Source organism: Diorhabda carinulata, chromosome 4, assembly GCF_026250575.1.
Source record: "Diorhabda carinulata isolate Delta chromosome 4, icDioCari1.1, whole genome shotgun sequence".
Lineage (NCBI taxonomy): Eukaryota > Metazoa > Arthropoda > Insecta > Coleoptera > Chrysomelidae > Diorhabda > Diorhabda carinulata.
Window position 1 is genome coordinate 25,530,771 of NC_079463.1, and position 22,287 is coordinate 25,553,057.

The 22,287-nt window shown below is 30.9% G+C and overlaps 2 protein-coding genes across 13 annotated transcripts; one reads left to right on the top strand and one right to left on the bottom strand.

Annotated features, from left to right (window-relative positions):
- Positions 1 to 468: 468 nt before the first annotated feature.
- On the bottom strand, positions 469 to 15,141 carry LOC130892687 (protein GUCD1). Of its 9 annotated transcripts, none has more exons than XM_057798222.1 (6): positions 15,041 to 15,116; positions 10,080 to 10,202; positions 9,850 to 10,009; positions 3,479 to 3,605; positions 2,124 to 2,415; positions 469 to 877 (listed from the first exon to the last, which is right to left on the bottom strand). In XM_057798222.1, exons 2-6 carry the CDS (start codon positions 10,105 to 10,107, stop codon positions 792 to 794), a joined length of 693 nt encoding a protein of 230 aa, XP_057654205.1. In that variant the 5' UTR covers positions 10,108 to 10,202; positions 15,041 to 15,116; the 3' UTR covers positions 469 to 791. The 9 variants fall into 9 exon arrangements, with proteins under 9 accessions (XP_057654205.1, XP_057654208.1, XP_057654207.1 ...); XM_057798225.1 differs by having other exon boundaries at positions 15,066 to 15,084; XM_057798224.1 differs by lacking the exon at positions 15,041 to 15,116 and adding an exon at positions 12,977 to 13,034.
- LOC130892686 (transport and Golgi organization protein 2) lies at positions 10,241 to 21,827 on the top strand. 4 transcript variants are annotated; one of them, XM_057798217.1, is made up of 6 exons: positions 10,241 to 10,258; positions 15,406 to 15,587; positions 16,285 to 16,537; positions 18,247 to 18,462; positions 19,137 to 19,235; positions 21,613 to 21,827. In XM_057798217.1, exons 2-6 carry the CDS (start codon positions 15,452 to 15,454, stop codon positions 21,734 to 21,736), a joined length of 828 nt encoding a protein of 275 aa, XP_057654200.1. In that variant the 5' UTR covers positions 10,241 to 10,258; positions 15,406 to 15,451; the 3' UTR covers positions 21,737 to 21,827. The 4 variants fall into 4 exon arrangements, with proteins under 4 accessions (XP_057654200.1, XP_057654201.1, XP_057654197.1 ...); XM_057798218.1 differs by lacking the exon at positions 10,241 to 10,258 and adding an exon at positions 14,696 to 15,008 and having other exon boundaries at positions 15,477 to 15,587; XM_057798214.1 differs by lacking the exon at positions 10,241 to 10,258 and adding an exon at positions 14,731 to 15,008 and having other exon boundaries at positions 15,426 to 15,587.
- The last annotated feature ends 460 nt before the right edge of the window (positions 21,828 to 22,287 follow it).

The following is a 22,287-nucleotide window of genomic DNA, read 5'->3' on the forward strand; positions in this document are numbered from 1 at the left end:
TTCTTTTTAATGTTTGTTCTATAGTTTCTATTTCTTCTCTATTCTCGGCGCTTATCTCATTTCTGCATCCGTCGTTTCATGTAACTGACCTCACCTGATTTGTAATATACAGAGTGTCCCACGACGAGTTAAAACTATCTGTATATATGGCAAAATACTTGTAGTGAAATCATGAAAATTTCTACGTTTGGGTTTTCGGATACGATCTTTTGAACTAAAATATTTTCAAAGATGACCGACTTCCGGTAGAACCACTTCTCAACGTTGACTTCCTAGTGATTGTTATTTGTGCAGTATCTATCTCGACATCCTTTTTTTTAAAAAAACTCTTGAAATAAACTACTAGCAGAAGAAAAAATATTTGAACTGTCATCAATATTTACTAAAAGGAACAATTTATCAGTGAAAGTCTCGCTAATATGTTGAAGGTCGGAATTTTTTATAAAAAACGAAATAAAAATTCAAAAGGACTTTTTATTATATATTTTTGAACTATAACAACTTAAAAATACAGTTTAAGTACAAAAAAATTGAAAAAACTTATAAATACTTATATACAGTTTGGAAAAAGCAAAATGAAATCTTAAATGTAAATGTATTGCTCAATTTTGAAGTAACTTGCCATGTATATACGAAAAAAAGAAAAGTTTGTACATGTCATTCGAAAAAATTTGAATTAAAGGATCATATTAAATTTTACCATAAAATTTTTTTATTTGGTTTGTCCACACTGTATAAATGATATACGGCACATATCGGCAGTAATTATTAGATATTATTTTTGAATTATTTTACGTGTAGGTGAAAATTATGTCTTCGTCAGTCCCATAACTTTTGCGAGCTAAATCGAATATCTCCATTGGTATAACACATACATCTGAAAAATTAAATAATGGATATCGAAATTTACGTTTATGAAAAGGGTGCTCCGCGACTAATCGAAGCTAGAGTAAACCTAAACTTATCGGAACTAAAGTAAATCTAACCTAATAAAAGCTTAAGTAAACCTAAATGAATCGAAGCTAAAGTGAACCTAACCTAATCGAAGCTAAAGTAAACCTAACGTAATCAAAGCTAAATTGAACAAATAGAAACTAGATTAAACCAAACCTATTCGAAGCTAAAGTAAACCTAACCTAATCGAAGCTAAAGTATACCTAACGTAATCGAAGCTAAAATAAATCAATAGAAACTAGATTAAACCAAACCTATTCGAAGCTAAAGTAAACCTAACCTAATCGGAGTTAAAGTAAACCTAACCTAATCGAAGCTAAAGTAAACCTAACCTAATCGAAGCTAAAGTATACCTAACGTAATCGAAGCTAAAATAAATCAATAGAAACTAGATTAAACCAAACTTATTCGAAGCTAAAGTAAACGTAACCTAATCGAAGCTAAAGTAAACCTAACCTAATCGAAGCTATAGTAAACCTAACCTAATCGAAGCTATAGTAAACCTAACCTAATCGAAGCTAAAGTAAACCTAACCTAATCGAAGCTATAGTAAACCTAACGTAATCGAAGCTTAATTAAACCAATAGAAACTAGATTAAACCAATCCTATTCGAGACTAAAGTAAACCTAACCTAATCGAAGCTATAGTAAACCTAACGTAATCGAAGCTTAATTAAACCAATAGAAACTAGATTAAACCAAACCTATTCGAAGCTAAAGTAAACCTAACCTAATCGAAGCTAAAGTAAATCTAACCTAATCGAAGCTAAAGTAAACCTAACCTAATCGAAGCTAAAGTATACCTAACGTAATCGAAGCTTAATTAAACCAATAGAAACTAGATTAAACCAAACCTATTCGAAGCTAAAGTAAACCTAACCTAATCGAAGCTAAAGTAAATCTAACCTAATCGAAGCTAAAGTAAACCTAACCTAATCGAAGCTAAAGTATACCTAACGTAATCGAAGCTAAAATAAATCAATAGAAACTAGATTAAACCAAACCTATTCGAAGCTAAAGTAAACCTAACCTAATCGGAGTTAAAGTAAACCTAACCTAATCGAATCGAATTTTCAAGTTTAGCGTTTAGCTGAGGGTAGTTAGAAACGCACTGTTCAGTAATCTGGAACGACGTTCAACTAAAAATTTATTTTTATTAAGATACTTACGATCATTGAACGAGGGATTCCTATAAAAAAGTTTCTCGTTATGAATATCAAAACCGCATAAAACTACGTAATGCCCTTGGTATGGGGCTGGCCAAGGAATGCATTTTCTAAATTCTCTGGAGATTTTATTGAATTTGCAAATATCACAGCTTAGAATTTTTGCGTTCGTTAATACTATCACAGGGCCATTCGTGAGATGACTTATTATTTCCAACATTGACACAGATTGTTTCCTCACTACTATTCCTACGTTTTCAGCCTCTTTGAATCTCGCGTTAATCCGATGTTCGTCCTGAAATTAAAGAAAAAAACCGCTACTTAAACAGAGTGGACACAAGGTCGAGGTAGGGCCATGCAGACGGCCCTACCTCATATAGTTTTACTCCCTTTACCCTAGCAAGATAATATCGACCATCCCCTGTAATTGCTGCAGCTATTTTTTATAAAATAACTGAAAAAATACAAGCGATACAAATTTGGAAAATGATCGCAAATCTATTTACATTTAAATAGCTATTTTCGATATTATTTTGCTGGGGTAATGTATGATACGAGGGTTGCTCGAAGGAATCATTGGGTGTCAAATGAGGATTATACGGTGGATGATCCATCAATTCGATGTTTTGACTGTTCGAAAACGTTTTTATTTGAACTGATGCGTGGTGGAAAATGATTCGGCTTTTGCAATTGGTTTCTCTGATTTGTTGGTTTACCATAGAGAATTGACCGTTCAATGGTAATCTTATGGATGGGCGAAGACATGTTCAGTTATCTCGACAAAAAATACCCATACAGTCGATCGTTGTTTCGAGTTTATATGCATAGATCACATGTAGATCTTGCAATATCATTTTACGCACATAATCGATGATTTTTGGCCAATTTTGGACGACCTGTATAGTAAAGTGCGATCAATATTGAATTGGACAAAGGGCTAATTCCTTACAGCCCACTCTATAGCTTAGTAATCAAGGAATGAATGTTGGAAAACTTAATATAAAACCGGTAAGTCATGTCATTAAATTTTAGTTTACCTTCAGTTTCTGAAGCCGATAATTTGATTATCGAAACGTTTGTCATACAGTGTATTTGTGAATGTTGGTGTAAACAGTGTGTTCACTATGAATATCGCCAAGTTAGTATCCACGAATTTAACTTTAGTCAATACAAGATTTTTCAGCTCATTATTAAAAAGTAGTTTTTGTAAATCAAAATCAATTGTATTTCAGATTTCTGTACACATATGTTCACAATATATTCTAAAAATATCATTTTACGTAAAACAGAAATTGATGCAAATAAAAATTTTTCAAGCTTCAAATAAAATGGATTTAATATTTTAGAAATTTACATACCTTACTTAATATTGTATTATAAAAACTATTTTCTCTGTACCCTTCATGAACTCCTAAAGTTATTGTATAAAATATATGTGGCACTTGAAATTTTTTCAGTAAATAACAGAGATCTATTGTCCATGTACTGAAAAAAAAAGAAAATCTATTTAAAAGTAAACGTCATAAACATGAAAACTTTTTATAGCGTATTAACAAAATTCAATTACAACTCATAAACTTAGGGATGAAAGACACATTCAAAACATATAATAATAAAGAATTAACACCCCTAATGGGGTTGCACCACTAACATGCTCTCTAGATCCTTTTGTTGCACGTACTCAGAACGTGTTATCATACGAGGGCTATTTGAATTGTTTACAAATACTTGAAACATTCATCTTGGTCAATAAATGGAAAAAAATTAAATCAGGATGATTATCTATGACTTATCTATGACTATAAACTGATATTGCAAGATCGTCATGTGAAATACCGTGATATTGAGACATTAGATACATCAATTGGATCAATATTGATCTATATGAAAACTTAAGTAGAAGTCTGTATCTATGTATATTAGAAATAATTGCTGTTCGTTAGTTTCGTTAAAACAAGAGAACGGCTGGACAGATTTGGCTCATTTTGGTCTTGAATTATTTATTGGAAGTACAGAGAAGGTTGATAAGTTGAATAAATGTGAAAATGTTCGGAATTAACCCGTTCAATACGAAGAGCGTGCCGGCGCGCTCTTTGATTTCTTATCCACTGACGGTGAGCGTGCCGGCGCGCTCGTTTCCCTTCACTTCACCAAACTATCCGTTACAACCAAAGGATTCAGCTTTGTACTCCCGTGATTCTCGAAGAAACAGTGTACAATACGCCGTTTACCATTTTAAAATAAGACAAGTGAAAGTGTGCCTTTTTTTAATTGAATTTCAGATAAGTAAAACACATTTTTCGTCAATTTTACTTTTGTTATAGCTATTAATTTTTAAATTCCACTTGTATAGAAGTAAAATCATGTTGGAAAACAAATATTTTTTGAAATTGTCGTTTTTGATTTTTTTATTGTTTGTTTAATTTCTCGGTCTTGGAACCAGAAACGAATTAGTTACAGTTAGGCTACCAGCTACATAGGTGAATTGATCCCTTTACCACTGACGGAGAGCGTGCTGAGACGCACCCGCTTAATCATCAGAAATAGGACCTTGGGATTTTTTTAATAATTTTTTTAATTCAAATTAATGTTAGTTCAAATAATTTGTCAAAGGTTTATCTCAAATAGCCCCGTACTCAGTGATAATCTGTGAAAATGGCTGCTGTATTGTATGGGCTAGATTTTAAAGCATGAGATTTACAGGGTAGATAGATAATGATGAATGAAATTAACTGAATTCCGATCATCTGATCTATTTCAAATTTCTAAAAGAGTACAAAATAATTGCATATAATTAATTTTTCCTATAATTTCAATAAAATTATTAATTAATTACGAATTAAGGGTTGTTTTCTTTAACTCGCCGTATAATTAATAAATATTTTCTTGTTCCGAATTAAATAATCTACAAATCTATGATAGTACGGTGCTTTAATTCCGATTTTAACTAGTAAAAAATTCAACATTTGTTCTCGTATCACTATTGCGCGGCTAATTAAGGGTAATTTGCCCTATGTTTCCACAGGCTTGCCTGAGATAATTTAATATTTTCTTGTTCAGAATTAAATAATCTACAAATCTATGATAGTACGGTGCTTTAATTCCGATTTTAACTAGTAAAAAATTCAACATTTGTTCTCGTATCACTAAAGCGCGGCTAATTAAGGGTAATTTGCCCTATGTTTCCACAGGCTTGCCTGAGATAATTTAATATTTTCTTGTTCAGAATTAAATAATCTACAAATCTATGATAGTACGGTGCTTTAATTCCGATTTTAACTAGTAAAAAATTCAACATTTGTTCTCGTATCACTAAAGCGCGGCTAATTAAGGGTAATTTGCCCTATGTTTCCACAGGCTTGCCTGAGATAATTTAATATTTTCTTGTTCAGAATTAAATAATCTACAAATCTATGATAGTACGGTGCTTTAATTCCGATTATAACTAGTAAAAAATTCAACATTTGTTCTCGTATCACTATTGCGCGGCTAATTAAGGGTAATTTGCCCTATGTTTCCGTAGGCTTGCCTGAGATAATTTAATATTTTCTTGTTCAGAATTAAATAATCTACAAATCTATGATAGTACGGTGCTTTAATTCCGATTTTAACTAGTAAAAAATTCAACATTTGTTCTCGTATCACTATTGCGCGGCTAATTAAGGGTAATTTGCCCTATGTTTCCACAGGCTTGCCTGAGATAATTTAATATTTTCTTGTTCAGAATTAAATAATCTACAAATCTATGATAGTACGGTGCTTTAATTCCGATTTTAACTAGTAAAAAATTCAACATTTGTTCTCGTATCACTAAAGCGCGGCTAATTAAGGGTAATTTGCCCTATGTTTCCACAGGCTTGCCTGAGATAATTTAATATTTTCTTGTTCAGAATTAAATAATCTACAAATCTATGATAGTACGGTGCTTTAATTCCGATTTTAACTAGTAAAAAATTCAACATTTGTTCTCGTATCACTATTGCGCGGCTAATTAAGGGTAATTTGCCCTATGTTTCCACAGGCTTGCCTGAGATAATTTAATATTTTCTTGTTCAGAATTAAATAATCTACAAATCTATGATAGTACGGTGCTTTAATTCCGATTTTAACTAGTAAAAAATTCAACATTTGTTCTCGTATCACTATTGCGCGGCTAATTAAGGGTAATTTGCCCTATGTTTCCGTAGGCTTGCCTGAGATAATTTAATATTTTCTTGTTCAGAATTAAATAATCTACAAATCTATGATAGTACGGTGCTTTAATTCCGATTTTAACTAGTAAAAAATTCAACATTTGTTCTCGTATCACTATTGCGCGGCTAATTAAGGGTAATTTGCCCTATGTTTCCGTAGGCTTGCCTGAGATAATTTAATATTTTCTTGTTCAGAAATAATATATTTTTTTGTATTCTATATATTCTGATCTTTAAATCTGAGTCAAATTTAAAACGAAATACCACTGTTTCAGCACTATAAATAATTACCGGAAATAACCCGTTTTAGGGGCAATTCCGTGGATGGACATTAGGCAAGCTATGATTTTTGGAATCCTCATATCATTATCTATCTACCCTGTAAATCTCATGCTTTAAATAATCGTCTCGATTTTCGACAGCTGGCTGTCGGACCATAAAGGTTCAATCAAAAACAGTGTTAATTTTGCTGTGTTTGACATCAGTTGAATAATAGCACTGTGCACTTTGTGTTTTACTTTGTTATCCTCAACGAAAGGAATACTAATTTGATTCGAAGTTTCGAAGAAAAGTAAGTACCTCTTACAATATTTTTTTATAAAATATTAATTTTGTTCTTGTTGTTAGAACTGAAGAAAAATTTAAAATAAATAAATTAAATTTTTAATTATTGTTTTATGTTATATAAATAGCTTTCGTTGTCCACAGATAACCTATACTAAGCATGTCCCAATCAAAAAAGAAATGTAGCCAGTACAATGTTGATTATCTGAAGTTTGGCTTTATTCCATCATTGTCGAATAAACAACTGCCATTGTGCCTTATATGCAACAAAGTATTTAGCAATGACGCCATGAAGCCATCTAAGCTGGAAGATCATTTAAGAAGATGTCATCCAGATAAATTAGATAAAGATTTGAAATATTTTCAAACTCTCAAAGAGAATCTTCAGAAGAGACCCACGCTGGACAAAATGTTCAATTTGACGTCACAAAGAAATGATGATGGTTTTCGAGCGTCTTATAATATCTCGCTACTTATAGCAAAATCCGGAAAACCGCATACCATTGGAGAGCAGTTAATTTTGTCAGCCGTTGAAGAGGTTATAAAGACTGTTTTACACAAACCTGCGTTTGATATCATAAAGAAAATACCCTTAAGCAACAATTCTGTTCAAAGACGCATTGATGAAATGAGTGATGATATTGAAAACTTCCTATGTAAATATTTGCAAACGACCCATTTCTCTATACAACTGGACGAGTCAACTTTACCTGGAAATGAAGCATTATTACTAGCATATGTTCGCTTTATTATGGATCAAAATATCCACGAAGAATTGCTATTTGCGAGAACTTTGGCAACCGACACTAAAGGCGAATCAATTTTTCATGTTTTGAGGGATTACTTTATTGAAAAAGAAATTCCTCTATCAAATATAATATCTGTAGCTACCGATGGAGCACCTACCATGGTTGGTCGATATCGTGGATTTATAAGCTTTTTAAAAGAAAGCGTACCCGGGGTATTAGCAGTACATTGCGTCATCCATAGACAACACCTAGTTGCTAAAAATTTGAATGAAAGATTGCATGAATCTCTGCAATTTGTCATTGACGCAGTAAACCGAATCCACAGCAATGCGTTGAATACGCGATTATTTGCGCAGTTGTGTGAAGATAACGACGAGAACTTCCACCAATTACTTCTTCACACTAATGTGCGTTGGCTGTCGAAAGGTTTATGCTTGGTAAGATTTTTTGCACTTTTTGAAACTGTTCTAGAGTTTCTCGATGGTACATATGCAAATTTAAAAGAAAGTTTATTAAAAAGAAAAACGGACATCGCGTATTTGACCGATTTATTTGCTAAATTTAATACGATGAATTTGCAGTTGCAAGGTGACAGTTTAAATTTGATTAAGACAAAGTCGGTCATTTCAGCGTTTCTTGCCAGAATTAAAATGATGAAGCAAAACATTGGACGGAGCGAATTTTCACAATTTCCCAATTTATCCCAAGTAAACTGCCAAGAAGACGATGTTCCAGTCTATGTGCATCATATGAATGCACTCTACTCAGATTTTGAAACGAGATTCGAAGATATTTTGACGCTAGTAATACCACAATGGATTATTAATCCTTATGGTGATATTGAGGAGACGGATATCTCATTACAAGAAGAATTAATTGGAATAAGTACAAACGAAGAACTTAAGGTAGAGTTCAGAAAGGGTTATCAACAATTTTGGCTTCAGAAAGACATACCTCCCGGAGTGTGGAATATCACGAGAAATTTTTTAATTGCCTTTCCGTCTTCATATCTCGTAGAAAGAGGTTTCAGTGCAGTTACTAATCTTATTACAAAAAAAAGAAACAAACTGGACATAGTAAACCGAGGAGATTTGAGATTAAATGTTACTAAATTGAAGCCAAATGTTGATAATTTGTTATTAAAGCATCAAGTTCATCCCTCGCATTGAATGAATTAATTTCTTTTTTGTTTTTTTTTTACAACACATTTTGTTTAAAATTTAATTAATAAATTAGTTAATGTATAAAAATGTGTTTTTTTTGTCTTTTACACTATAGGAACTACTTATTTATTAATTTTTTTTAAAGAACAGGTGGGGGTCTAATAAAAACCATAAAATATGGCAAGGGGTCTACGAAACAAAAAAGTTTGGGAACCTCTGCTTTAGAACAAAGAGTGCGTCCTTCTAACTTTGAGAGTGACTACGCGCGCGAAAATTTTCTGTATTTTACTTTTTATGCAACAAGATGAAACTGCTAAGTCTTAGTGGACACCTCAACTGGATTCAACAAATTACCCACAGATTTCGGACACATCACATACTCAAAATAGAAGCTTATTCAGCGTGTTTTCTCATATATACTGCTGGGTGAACGAGCGAAAGATACAAGATGTCGAGGATCTCAATGCGACCATTCAGAATTTTCTTCCCTTCAAATCAGACAATACCATTATGAACCAGGATGATGTTGTTAACTATCCCACTGGAATTGCCTGAATTACCAAAAAGGTGATGAATAACGTCAATCATAAAGGGAAAATACAAAGGAGAGAAAGTCTTGATTCCAACGGATTTTTTATTCGATTTAAAACGTTTATGATTTCCGGTACGTCTGGACTTTGCGTTCACCATAAATAAATCGCAAGGCCAGTCGTTGGAAGTTTACGGAATCAAACTGGAGTTAACTCTCAATCAACCTGTTGACTTCAAATTTCTCATAGTTTCTCGTCTATTATGAAAAGTTTTTAAATTCATTGGAATTGCCTGAATTACCACTTCACAGTTTGCAGTTAAAAGTTAACCTCGACTGTACAATGGAACAAGACTGGCTGTGAAAAAGGTGATGAATACCGTCAATCATAAAGGGAAAATACAAAGGAGATGAAGTCTTGATTCCAGTACGTCTGAACTTTGCGTTCACCATAAATAAATCGCAAGACTAGTCGCTAGAAGTTTGCGGAATCGACTTGTAGTTTCCCTGTATTTTAAAAAGTTGTCTTACCTTTTATTAAAGCCTTCGCTTTTACATATTTGCGAAAAATTGTTTAAGAACTCTTCTCTTTTCACCTTCGGCAACACCATTAACACACATGATACTCCACAGTCCCAATTGGATTTTTGTTTGAAATGTGTTAACTGGATTTGTAGTTTCTCGGGTTGTACTATAGACAAAGTATTGTTTTAAAGATTAATCGACATCTACGTTTAACAAAACTAGATATAAAAACATACCAGGTTTGAGGTTTATTTTCCTCCACATAATCTTTTGTGTAAGTATTTAACTAAACCGATATTGAACACATTTTATTTAATACAGTGAATCATTGTGAATTTAGGTTAAAATCGATAAAAGCACTACAAAAGATAAGAAATCAATTAGAAATGGGAAACGTGCTAAATGTAGCTATATGGTAAGTTTATTTATAAAATGAGATAAAACCAGTGCAGTACGAATATAGATGATTATTAATAATAAGAAAAATTATCCAGTCAAAGTGCATTAAATTATATTATAAATCTGTTAATTTATGAGGTTTTTTTATTATTTTCTTCACTTTGCATTGTTATTTGTTTGTGAGTGAATCCACAATTTTGATTTGCATTGGGAGCTACTTAAGCACCTCAAATCCTTTTCAAACTCAAAACACTTAATTCTAGTACATAGATCGATCTATTAGGCCAGGTATTCAAGCATTTCCCCTCCCAATTCTTTAATGCAGCACCGTGTGTATCCAAAAAGCGAGATCTACATGGTTAGGCCGAAGTGTGCTACCCCCCCTGGGGGGAATGTCACCTCTTTTCACCCCAAATAACCCCAGAAATCGAAAGATCAGCAAACTTAAAGGAAAAAATGTCATATATAGTTTTTTCGCCAGATCAATAGTTTTTGAGTTATTCGTAATTGAAAAGTACGAATTTTCGTCAAAAAAACCGCATTTTTCAAAAGTTTTTGTTCGTATAACTCTGTAATGATGCATTTTATCGAAAAAAGTGTAATGAACAAAAATGAAGCTCATAAAAAAACAAAGAAATTAAGCTATATTTTAAGATCTTAATGTTCTATCTAAAGCAAGTTATAGATACTTGAATAGCTTTTGTTTTACGTAATTGAGCATTTAACCTCAAATAACGGGAAAAGGGTACATTTTTCAACAAAAAGTCATTGAATACTTTTTGAAGAGCTTAAAAAGACCTTTCAAATGACTATTGATAAAAGTCGTTTTGACTAAAATTTCAGTGAGATATATTGTAAAATAGTTAAAGCTTAAAAAAATTGCACTAAAACTAATGCCATTTCATTGAAAATCAAAACTAGACTTATTCCTGATACCAAATAATTTATTTGGATGTTATTTACGACATTTGAAAGTTTGGCTCATTAGAAATGCATAATTTTGGAAAAAATGAGCATTAAATAATACTTTTTTTTTTATTTTTCAAACATTTTTTTGTGCTCTTTTTTTCTCCATAAATATAAGAGATACAAAAACAAATTAAAGTATTTTTTATGACGATTATTTTGCTTTCTTTATTTTTTTTGTAGCGTAAAAATTGACGGAGTTACAACCAAATTAATCTGCCACTAAAGTGCTAGAATTGCTTATCCACAGCCCTTTGACCCTTTATCAATAAAATGCGGAGGGTCTCAATCCCTTCTAACATACATAGGCTTGTAGCCCTGAAAATTATCTTTAAGATGATTTTTTGTAGCATGTGATAGCTTCGAAATGAATGGAGTTACATAAAAAATAAGAATTTGAAATTTTTTTTGTGAATTATAGAATATGAAAAAGTTTCAAATTTAGGCGCACGGATTTTTTCTGTTGATGCTAAGTTGCCTAAGTAGGTACATTTGAGAGTACCAAGACATGATATAATTATAATCTTGGTAAAGGTGTGGTTCTTAAGGGGTGACAGGGTGTAGACAATGAAAAATTACTTCTATTAGAGACAAGAAACTTTAACACCAAGAAGAACGCAAAATCTAAAAGTTGGCAGTCATTAGATTTATTTTTATTTCATTCTCTACAAAGGGGTAGTTTTTAAGGGTTGAATAATGAAGATTAATAACCAATTAAATTTTATTAAAATGTTATGAGTTTTTCACAGTAAAAATGAAATTGCAACGTTTTAAATCGTTATAAGATTGTTTCCTATATTATTTTTATCAGAAGGATAGTTTTTAAAGATTTTTAAGGGTTGATACTTCAAAATATATAAATTTTCCATTATATAATATGTTAAGATATGTATGTTGCATAAATGAAAAACATTTGAATTGAAAAAAAGTAGGAAAAACTATAATATTTGTATTTTTCGATAAGGGGTCGTTTTCACCCCTTAAAAACAATTTGTACATCTTGCGACCATGTATATCTTGATATTGAGGATGAGATGAGCTTAGTTCTATATTTTCAGGAAAATCGGAACTGCATTAAAGAATTTGACACCATTTTGAGCTTGAATGCCTGCACTATATCTCATTTGGATGATTAACATCAGGAAAAAGTCTTTGTATTGTAGGAACTAAGAAGTTAATCAAAAAATCTGCAGTATGTGGATGAGCAACACGGTTTTTGCTTCCATTGAAACACCCACTCAAACCATCCAAGATCCTCCAACAAAAGCGACACTACTGGAATCTTTTCCCAGGTCTTCTGTAGACGCTGCCATGTAGGCTCTGAGAATTGAGTCTGAGTCCCAATTAAAGTGTTCTCTGACAAATCTTGACGAGCTGGGATTCATTTTTAGCTACCTAAGTCTTCTTCTGACTGTCCAGCCACTCCTCGCGTTTCTCTAAGCTTTTTTTGAGAGGCTCCAGCGAGGGCCTGATTTCTCAACGATGTGCTGACAATAAATCGATCAACACTTTCAAATGTGCACCTATTTATGAATTATTAAATAATATTTAATATGTTCACTTCGAACTTTTGAACATTTAAAAATAAATATTTTCCTAACCCTTATAAAATGAGTTGGAATGGTTTTTTTGTGTGTTTAAATGATACTCACTTTTAGTTGAATAACATCGTTTCTTATTGTACAAATTCAACATAATAATAGAATGATGTCACCATTTTAACTTAATACAAAAGTAATAAAAATGCAAATGTGACAAAAAATATTACCTCACAACTCACAACACTGTATAAAACTGCAGAGATAGTGAAACTAAACAGGAAAAATTTAAATCACGACGTATGATATTTTATAAGCAAATTAAAACGTTCAATTAACATACAATAACATTTTTTTATTTCCGTTATAAATATATACAATGAGGTTTAAAAAGTCCACAACAAAGAAATTCCTTTTTTATTAAAAAATTCGTGGTATTTGTATTCTAAATTTTTATATGTTTATATTAACAAATAGAAATTTTTATCTAAAGCAATGATTCTAAAGTGTTTCAAGTCGACAAACTTTCCTTCATATATAAAGTTACTGAAAACACTCGTTTTCTATAATTATTTTCAGTTATAAAAGTTTGGCAGATTTATAATCCATAGAATGACCCTCATAGAAAACGTGTTCGGAAACGAACATCCGATAGGGTCTAATTAGCGATCACTTTTGTGAGATGTTATCCGATTGGTGAGTGACCTCTTCGACTGACCAATATACACAATTTAAACAACGTATTTCATAAACTATGCTAATTAATTTATTAGTTGGTGTTCTATCTTTTATTTTAGTAAAAACAGATTGAATTATGAGCTTTATATTATATATAAAAATTCGTTTAGGAGATATTAATTTTAAATGTGGTAAAGGTGTATACGAATACATAAAATAGCGGTAGTAGAATCAGTATTAGTAATAGACGGTAGGTCTCGTCTAATGTCAAAGTCACTGTCAGATGTATTATACAAAATTTCAAAATATATGAAGGGTATGTTGCCATAAAAAGTTTGTAGAGTATTTTAAAGTTCTTTTCATAAATTATTAGATTGGAAATTATGAAGTTAAAGTCCAAAAACCATTATGCATAATATTCGCTAGTATATAAGACAAATTTTTACAAACTCGGTTAACGTCAAAAGGCTAGCACTGCGGCTCAGGATTTGGTCCTGACTGGACGTAAAATAAATCAACTTCACAAAAACTTGGAGCCCTCGTTAAGACCAAAAAACTAAATATTCCGCAACAGCTTCTAATCCTTTACAATGACCAGATTCGTCCATCTATTACTCGCAGATTTGGTCAGGTTAGGTTAGGTTAGGTCAGCTACCAAGGCACGTCTTTCCCAAACACTATAACCTACATAAGTTCGAGATCAATATCCACAGGCAACACTCAAGCTACTCAAATGTAATAAGGTTTACCGTCTTGAGCTTGCTTTTTACATAAAAACAAAATATTATACTAAATTTTCATTCCACGACGACGAATGCATAAGTACCTAGATCATCGAATGAGCGCGCTGAGCACGTTCATGTTATTTATAACACTTCAACAACGTGAATGGGAAGGTAGCTCAATTATTAAACTAAAGTGAGTATAAAAATGTTTTTTGATAATTAATATAAAACGATATATCAATTTAGGTTATTATTATTATTATTATTAAAATTATGTAATTATTATTATTTTTAGTTCGGCAGCACTGCAGCGCCTATGCACAAGCCGCCCCTGCATATTTAATTATCTTATCATTGACTTCAAATCATGTTTTCATTTATTAATATATTATTTATGCCACTTTATTCTGCACTATTTGTATTTACTTATAAAAATTATTATTTACCGTTTCAAATATTTGGACGATGTCTAGAACGTAGTAATATCATAAGAAAAAGTTTATTATGTTGCAACATGGCTTACGTTTAAAGGGTCAAGGTCCTCGTTTGACGTATGAATGTTGTGTCTCATCATATCTAAATGTTTTCTGACCATAGATAACACTTTATATCAAAATATACTTACTGTATCACATAATTTAAGTGTAGAAAGTATCGTCCTCAAGATTAAAACTTCTTTAGAAAGGAGTATTTGATAATAAGAATTTTAAATTTGTTTAAAAAAATTATAGTTTATTGTAAAGACGTAAAAATTGTGAAACTAATACACACTAATGTGAAGTGTCAATATATAAATAATTTATAAATACCAAAAAACAATATTCGATTAGAAAGTATGTAAGCATTAGATAGATGAAAGGTAATAATTTTTATTCATTAATAATACTTTACCATCAGTTAATATTGGTTTACGTACTTCCATTTTATTCACAAAAAAATTAACCACAAAATATTTCCTATACCTACATGTTTGCCGTAGTTAGGCTTAAACTAAATTTAAAATTCGATAAACTTTGAATTTCTTTATGTGTAGTATTTGACCATGGAAAAAATATACTGGTTCCTTAAGGTTAACTTCTGACCTCACAAATATATAATTGTTTAATTTGCTGTTTATCATAGTTTCTTCCAAATTATGAAATAGTTAAAATGTATATTTATGTTATTATAAAATTGTTTAAGTATTAAATAATCGTTATCTCGATCTCTATATCAATTTGTTTAGATATAAAATTAGATTATAAAAATCATTTTAGTTAAAGATGAAACATTTCAGTCTACAAGCAACACAAACGAATAAAGATGTGTATTTTATTTGTAAATGTAGATCCGAATCCCGAAAAGGGGGCCTACAGGCTTGTATTGGCAACAAATCGTGATGAATATTATAGAAGGCCTAGTTTACCATTACATGTTGATAGAAATAACATAATCGGAGGTAAGTTCCATATATATATATATATATATATATATATATATATATATATATATATATATATATATATATACAATCTTTAGTCGAAATATAAAAAAATAAAAACAAAGTATTATAAACTTATTGATATCCCTAGGAGAGGAAGGGAAGGTAAATTTAGTAGCGTATCTAAGATTGTAGCGGGGCTTATTGACATTGCTCTTGTAATGCCCAAATTTTGTTCATTTTTTTATCTGGACCTAACCTAACTAAATTTTGTTCAGTTTTCTATCTGGAGGAATCACAAATAATTTTGGAATTGGTAGAAGAATCACCACTCGCCACAGAGCACTAAATAGATTTGTATTTTCTAACACTATGTTTCATAAATTGTAAATAACCCATTTTAAATTAATTCTTATTACATAAGCTAATTACATTGTAATAAGTATGGAATAATACAAAATTAAATTTTTAAATTGAAATAACTTTTACTTTAACTGTTTCCATTAGTAGTTTAGGAAATTTTTCTCATAATTACAGTGGATTCTTCTTATCAAATGAGTCTACTGATAATCAAGAATCATATTTCAATCTGATGTAACTATATGATATTATTTCACGTTTCAATTTTTAATGCGAGTGAGCTTTTGATCAGCATCAAGCACACGATGTATCCACCTTGCAGATGGCTATTTTCCCCAATTTGTGTAACTTGTAGGTAAAGACATGGAACCTGGTAGGGAAGGAGGAACATGGTTAGCATTCAGAACAAAAGATCAATGTAATGGAAAAGTTAAAAAACATTGTATTGGCGTAATTCTCAATGTGACTGGAACAATAATTGAAAATCCCAAAAGCAGGGGACGTATCATCGTAGATTATTTATTGAGCAATAAAAGTTTTCCTGAATATTCAGAAATGTTAGAGAAGTCCTTTTATAATGGTTATAACTTTGTTTCAATCGAACTCAGGTGATTATTTTACTTTAAATTAAATTAAGTTTCACCTCGTTTGAGGTACTTAAATTGCGCGCAAAATTCAAATCAGTAACATTTTTTTTTCTACAAACTGTTTTTGATGTTTATAAAAAGTTTGAGTGTTTGTTTGTTAATATTGACTATAGGAAAAAGTTTGGCTTGAAATTTTGTGTTTCTGATGGAATTAAGACTATGGAATCGTTGAAAGTATTTTGGGGAGTCAGAAAGAATCTGAGAGATAGCAGAGGATCTCAATATCTCTTGTGAATCGACTCGACATATTTTGATTGATGTTTTAGATATAAAGCATGTCAATAGACTCATACCAAAAGATCAGAATCGTCGAGTAGAGATCTCAAAAGAGATGCTTAACAACATACCCGAAGACCACCAGTTACTGGTGATATAGAAGCAAGAATTCACATAAAAAAGAATGGAAGACCAAGAAGGAGTTGACCAGAAGAAAGAAAGATGCCAGAGGAATGACATAGCAAGAATTATAACGAAAGACATAGGATAGAAAAGAGCTGTCGAAAAAGGAACCCACGAAATGACTCAAGTTCAACAAGCCTTTCTCTTGAGAAGGTAGAAAGGCATCGGAATTAAGCTAAGCTACACACGTGTTAAATTGTGCCTTAAAGTTTTCATGAAGTTTGGGTTTTAACTGTTTGGTTTTATAATCTTAATTAAATTATAGTTTTAATTTTCATTGTTTATATTAGATAATATAATTTTTGAAATTTTATCATAATCGAAAGGTTTAATTACAGTTTTCTTGTGTTGACTAGTGGATCAAAATTATAGTATTGTTCAAGCAACAATGCGAAACATGTAGTTTTTAGGCTTACAACGTTTTTAAATTGTATAAATAATTTTCATTCGATTATTTAATATTTGGCAAAGCACGAAGGGTTCATCAAAAGGTCTATGTACTTATCTCCCCTTCATCTCCTACTATTCCACAATGAACCAAGGAAGAAAAATATTTGTATACTCTTTAAATACTCAAAAAAAATATTAATAATGTGGTAGCATTACTAATTTTTTTCACCAAAATTCGACCATAACTGGAATTTAAACTCCCTTTGAAATTTAAACTCTTATACAAGGGATAATTTAACGTTTCTAACCCTTCCAAATAATAATTGCAATATATATCTCTAAAATAGGCGTTCAAGTATTCATTAACGTCCTTGTCTGATAAAAATCTTTCCCCTGTAAGGTTAAGAAACGTAAAAAAGTGTCTAAGAACCAAATCTGGTAAATACTGTGAGTGGTCAACTGATACGAAGTACAATTTTATCTATGGCGATCACAGAAGTATGAGCAGGCGCATTGTTCTGATAGAAGAGCATTTTCTTTTTCTTCAAATGCAGTCGCTTGTTTAAAATTTCTCCTCCTGAAACCGCATGTACTTTTTTGGGATCCCATTTACAATCCACTATTTTGACTATTTTTCTTCTAGTTTCAGAAGTGAAGTTTTCTAGTCTAGTTTAGTGTGTTTTTCATACACACTGTCTCTTACTTAAATTATTCACACACTTACACTAAACACTATAATGTTTAACTTAACACTATTTATTTAATTTATTTAAAGTCACCGGTTACTTTTTTTGTTCATTATTGACATTTAATTATAAACTAACTCTCAATACTAAACAAACAAGAATTTATATCATAAAGGAAAAAATACTTTTTTGTAGCGAAGAAAATTCGATGATTTATCATCATGGAAATATTCCTAACGTGAATTCAAGTTACGTTGGCAAACATAATTTAGGATTCGGAAATTCTCCTATATTTTCCCCATTAACAAAAGTTACAAAAGGAAGGCGTATGTTCGAAGAAATTTTGAAAAAAAATTTATCCAAAGAAGATTTACAAGCAGAACTATTCAAACTTCTTAAAGACGAAACTAGGTATGTACTTAGATAGATAATCTATAATTTAAATAAACAAAAACAAAAGGAGTAATTATTATTATGTACCTTGTAATGATTGTAACGCTGTTTACACAGGACAAACATAACAGTATTCAAAAAATAAATAAAAAGGACATTATTAAGAAAAAAATAAAAGATAATCACATTTCAATTAGAATAAATAATCACCTGATTCCACACTCAAAATATTTAGGTATAACCTTAGTCGGCATGTTAAGATCTTCACAGGGACCTGGAAATGTACAATTTTAACCATACCATCAAGAGTCATTAACAAAGACTCCATTATCATGTCAAAGTTAGGTTAGAGGATCAAGCCCTTAGTTAGTTTAGTGTTTTTAGTGTAAAAGTGACGCATGTTGGATTAAGTTGGAATTGAATTGCTCATTGGTCACTGTTGACCAGATTGAAATATGGGTGTGCGATATAAAAAAAAATAATGATACAAAGAGCCTCAAAAACTCTTTCGGAATTTGAGCTCAATATCAAGTTAATCTATACCCTTTTGAACAACTGTTTGCTTGGAATAGTTTGTGCATATCTTTTAGTTCCTTTCCTTTTGTACGTTAAAACAACTTCGACCCCAGGATATTGATTGTAGAATTGAAAAAAAATTTTTGTAATCGAATTGTGTTTGGTTATTATTTTAGGCATTTGCCAGATGACGAATTGCAAAAACGACAACCTTTAGCATACGAAATTTTGAGTGCCATTTTTTATAAATTAGATCCTCCAGGATATGGAACTAGGTAAGTTTTTGAATAAAAATTCGTCGCCATAAAAAATTCGTGTACCATTTACCAACCCATAATCAAATTTCTTTTCAATGTAGGTATGTAAAACAGTAGTGAGATATTGAAAAAACTCTATTCAAGTTATATCTTGGAGTTTTTTCAAAAATTGTATCAATTTTAATTTATCATATGTTAGACTGTCAATTAAAAATTACGAAATCATTTCCATTGAATTTATTCCATCGAAATTTTGTATATTCACTGTATACCCGACATTCTTTCAAAGTCACCAAAGTACAATCGCCTACACAGTCGTGGAAGTCATTAGGGTGATTCATATCTGGAAAAAAAATTTCTTTATTTTGGGTGCTCAAGCAAAATATTAATCTACATACAGGGTGTCCCACGACGAGTTAAAACTATCTGTATATGTGGTAAAAGACTTATAGTAAAATCATGAAAATTTCTACGTTGGCTTTTCGGATATGATCTTTTTAACTAAAATATTTTCAAAGATGGCCGACTTCCGGTTCTATCGGAAGTCGACTGTAACTTTATTATTTTAAAAGGAACACCCTAATGTTAGTATACTTTTATCTGAAAACTTTTTCCGAAAAATGCATACTTTTTAAATTATTAATTTTTTTTGTAAACAATTTGACGTTGCAGACCCTTATAAATTATTTTTTTAAAAGGATAACCTTGAAGATATGAAAATAGTTTCTGTTCGGTTGCCTTTAGCAAGGTCAGACGTATTTGAATTTATAATGAAAAATCTTTCATTTTATACAGGGTGCATATAAAAAGGGTTCAAAATTTAACTTCATAAATATCAAATTTCTTTATTTTTTTAAATGGAACCACTCGGTTTTTTCAATTTTAATGCAATTGATATTAAGAGAATTTATTTTTTTCTATATGTATTTTGCAGGAGCACCGGAAAAAATTTCTAATACTCACTTTTCACAATAATGCAAATCAGTTTGATGGACCTTATGGGGAATTTTGTACTCTTCGAAATAGCTTTAGAGTTTTTTTTTAGTAACTCACACTGGTTCACAAATAGAACAAACGCTAAAGTGATGATAAAGGTCCATCAAACTCATTTGCATTATTGTGGAAAGTGAGTATTAGAAATTTGGAAAAAACAATTTTTAGATGCATTTTGAATGGTAAAACTTTATGTTTGAATTGTGAGTACTTAAAATTGATATTAAGAGCTCAAACTTGGTGAGAATTTAGTTTTTTCATATGTAGATTAATATTTTGCTTGAGCACCGAAAAAAATGTCTAATACTCACTTTTCACAATAATGCAAATCAGTTTTATGGACCTTGTGGGGAATTTTATACTCTTCGAGATAGCTTTATAGATTTTTTGAGTAACTTTTGGAAATGAATCATATTTATATAACATATGTTATGTTCAAAAAAGCTGTTTATATTTTTTTACAGGCATTAATGTCATAAATAAATCTTGTAGTTTATTCAGTTTTTTTAATTAAATTATTCTCAATGTGTCTTTTTGGATAAAAAACTTCCTTCGTCATACACCGAAATCTTGACAAAGTTGATTTCTTGGACTTATATCCAATACACTATCATACTAATCTCCCAATTCCTATCAATTTATTTGAATCGACTCTAGTTCTCGAGGTTTATATTTGTATTTAAAAAAGAGGAAGTTGCAAGACTAACACCCAAATCCGTAAGCAGCAACAGATCACTACCATTAATATTCCGGAAATGAAATGGAAGCAATCTGATTGTGTTTAATGCACCATAGACCCAGGTTGCTGTTTTTACAAAGAAGGCAGACAGGTTTTGGTCCTGTCTGGACATAAAATACCCCACAATCACAGCAAAATCGCTTATGGGGCTTTAAGATTGGTAGCAACAGCGTCTAATCTAAAATAAGGTCCAGATTTAGAGTATTTCTCGCACATTTGGAGCTTGGTCTTCAAGCATACCTGAAAACATTGGTTCATCTTGAAGTACCTCCTTTCAAGTTTCATTTTTTATTATAATTGAAATATCATGGAAATACTTGGCACTTCAATGTAATTTCATACTACATACTTTCTGCAAATTTTTCTGTGGATAAATAGTAGTGGACCAATATCCATAAAATAAAAATATTTTATTCAAAAAATTATCAAAAATTTGTTTACACCACCACTCACATTTACACTGTCTGACGAACCTTTCTATAACCAAATTATCTTCTTCAGAGACTCAGTTTACTTTCAGTCTCTGAAGATGATAACTTATCGAAACGCGCGTCTGACAATTTTATTATGTATATGTTAAGAATGTTATTAAAAAATATTCATTGTTTTAATATACACTGTCAGTCGTAAATAACTATTTAAATTGTAATTAAATGTTTTCAGGACACACACTATAATATTAATAGATTATGATTGGAATCTATCGGTTATTGAAGATACTATGTGTGAACCAATAGATAAAAATAACCCGCAATGGAAAAGAACCAGTCTTAATTTTAAATTGTGATAAATTATTTAAATTATCAAATTTGTTATAGTGAGTATTTAAGTGATAACGTTGTTTAATATATTTTATGTTAATATAAATATTTTAATCATTTTTTTTTTCATCTCTCACTAAAATATACTAGCAGTATAGCTTTATTATTTCAGCTGATTGATACGAGAGTTGTTCGAAAAGTTTCAGACTTCAACCTGAAGATGCAGCACTCATCGGTAGTAATAATTATTTTTGAGCATTTATCAATATTGGAAGGTTATTCTAATAGAAAATTTAGAACAAAAATAATTTATTCAATTTCAAGATGCAATCAACAAAATAACAATTAGAAAAGTTAAGTGAAGGTCCAAAATTGTTTGTTTCAGGTCATAATATTCAAGGACTTAATTTGTATTTCCGGGTTGGCTTTATTGTGAACCATCATTTTAATAAGCTCTTGCTCTTGTACATCACTTTTGACCAATCGATTAACCGCAGTCGATTTATTGGAGTGATTTCTTTCAATGGGCATATTATCATACCGGTGATCATTTTCTGATTTCCAGTCACAATTTATT

What these genes read in the sequence shown, in the direction of transcription:
- LOC130892686 (XM_057798214.1), top strand. An exon ending in CTTCTTAAAGACGAAACTAG is followed by an intron (nt 18,463 to 19,136) that starts GTATGTACTTAG and finishes TTATTATTTTAG; the next exon opens with GCATTTGCCAGATGACGAAT. An exon ending in CCTCCAGGATATGGAACTAG is followed by an intron (nt 19,236 to 21,612) that starts GTAAGTTTTTGA and finishes AAATGTTTTCAG; the next exon opens with GACACACACTATAATATTAA.
- LOC130892687 (XM_057798219.1), bottom strand. Translation starts at nt 12,903, where the DNA reads ATGTTGAATTTGTACAATAAGAAACGATGTTATTCAACTAAAA. An exon ending in ACGATGTTATTCAACTAAAA is followed by an intron (nt 10,010 to 12,860) that starts GTGAGTATCATT and finishes CTTTGTCTATAG; the next exon opens with TACAACCCGAGAAACTACAA. An exon ending in AGCGAAGGCTTTAATAAAAG is followed by an intron (nt 3,606 to 9,849) that starts GTAAGACAACTT and finishes TTTTTTTTTCAG; the next exon opens with TACATGGACAATAGATCTCT.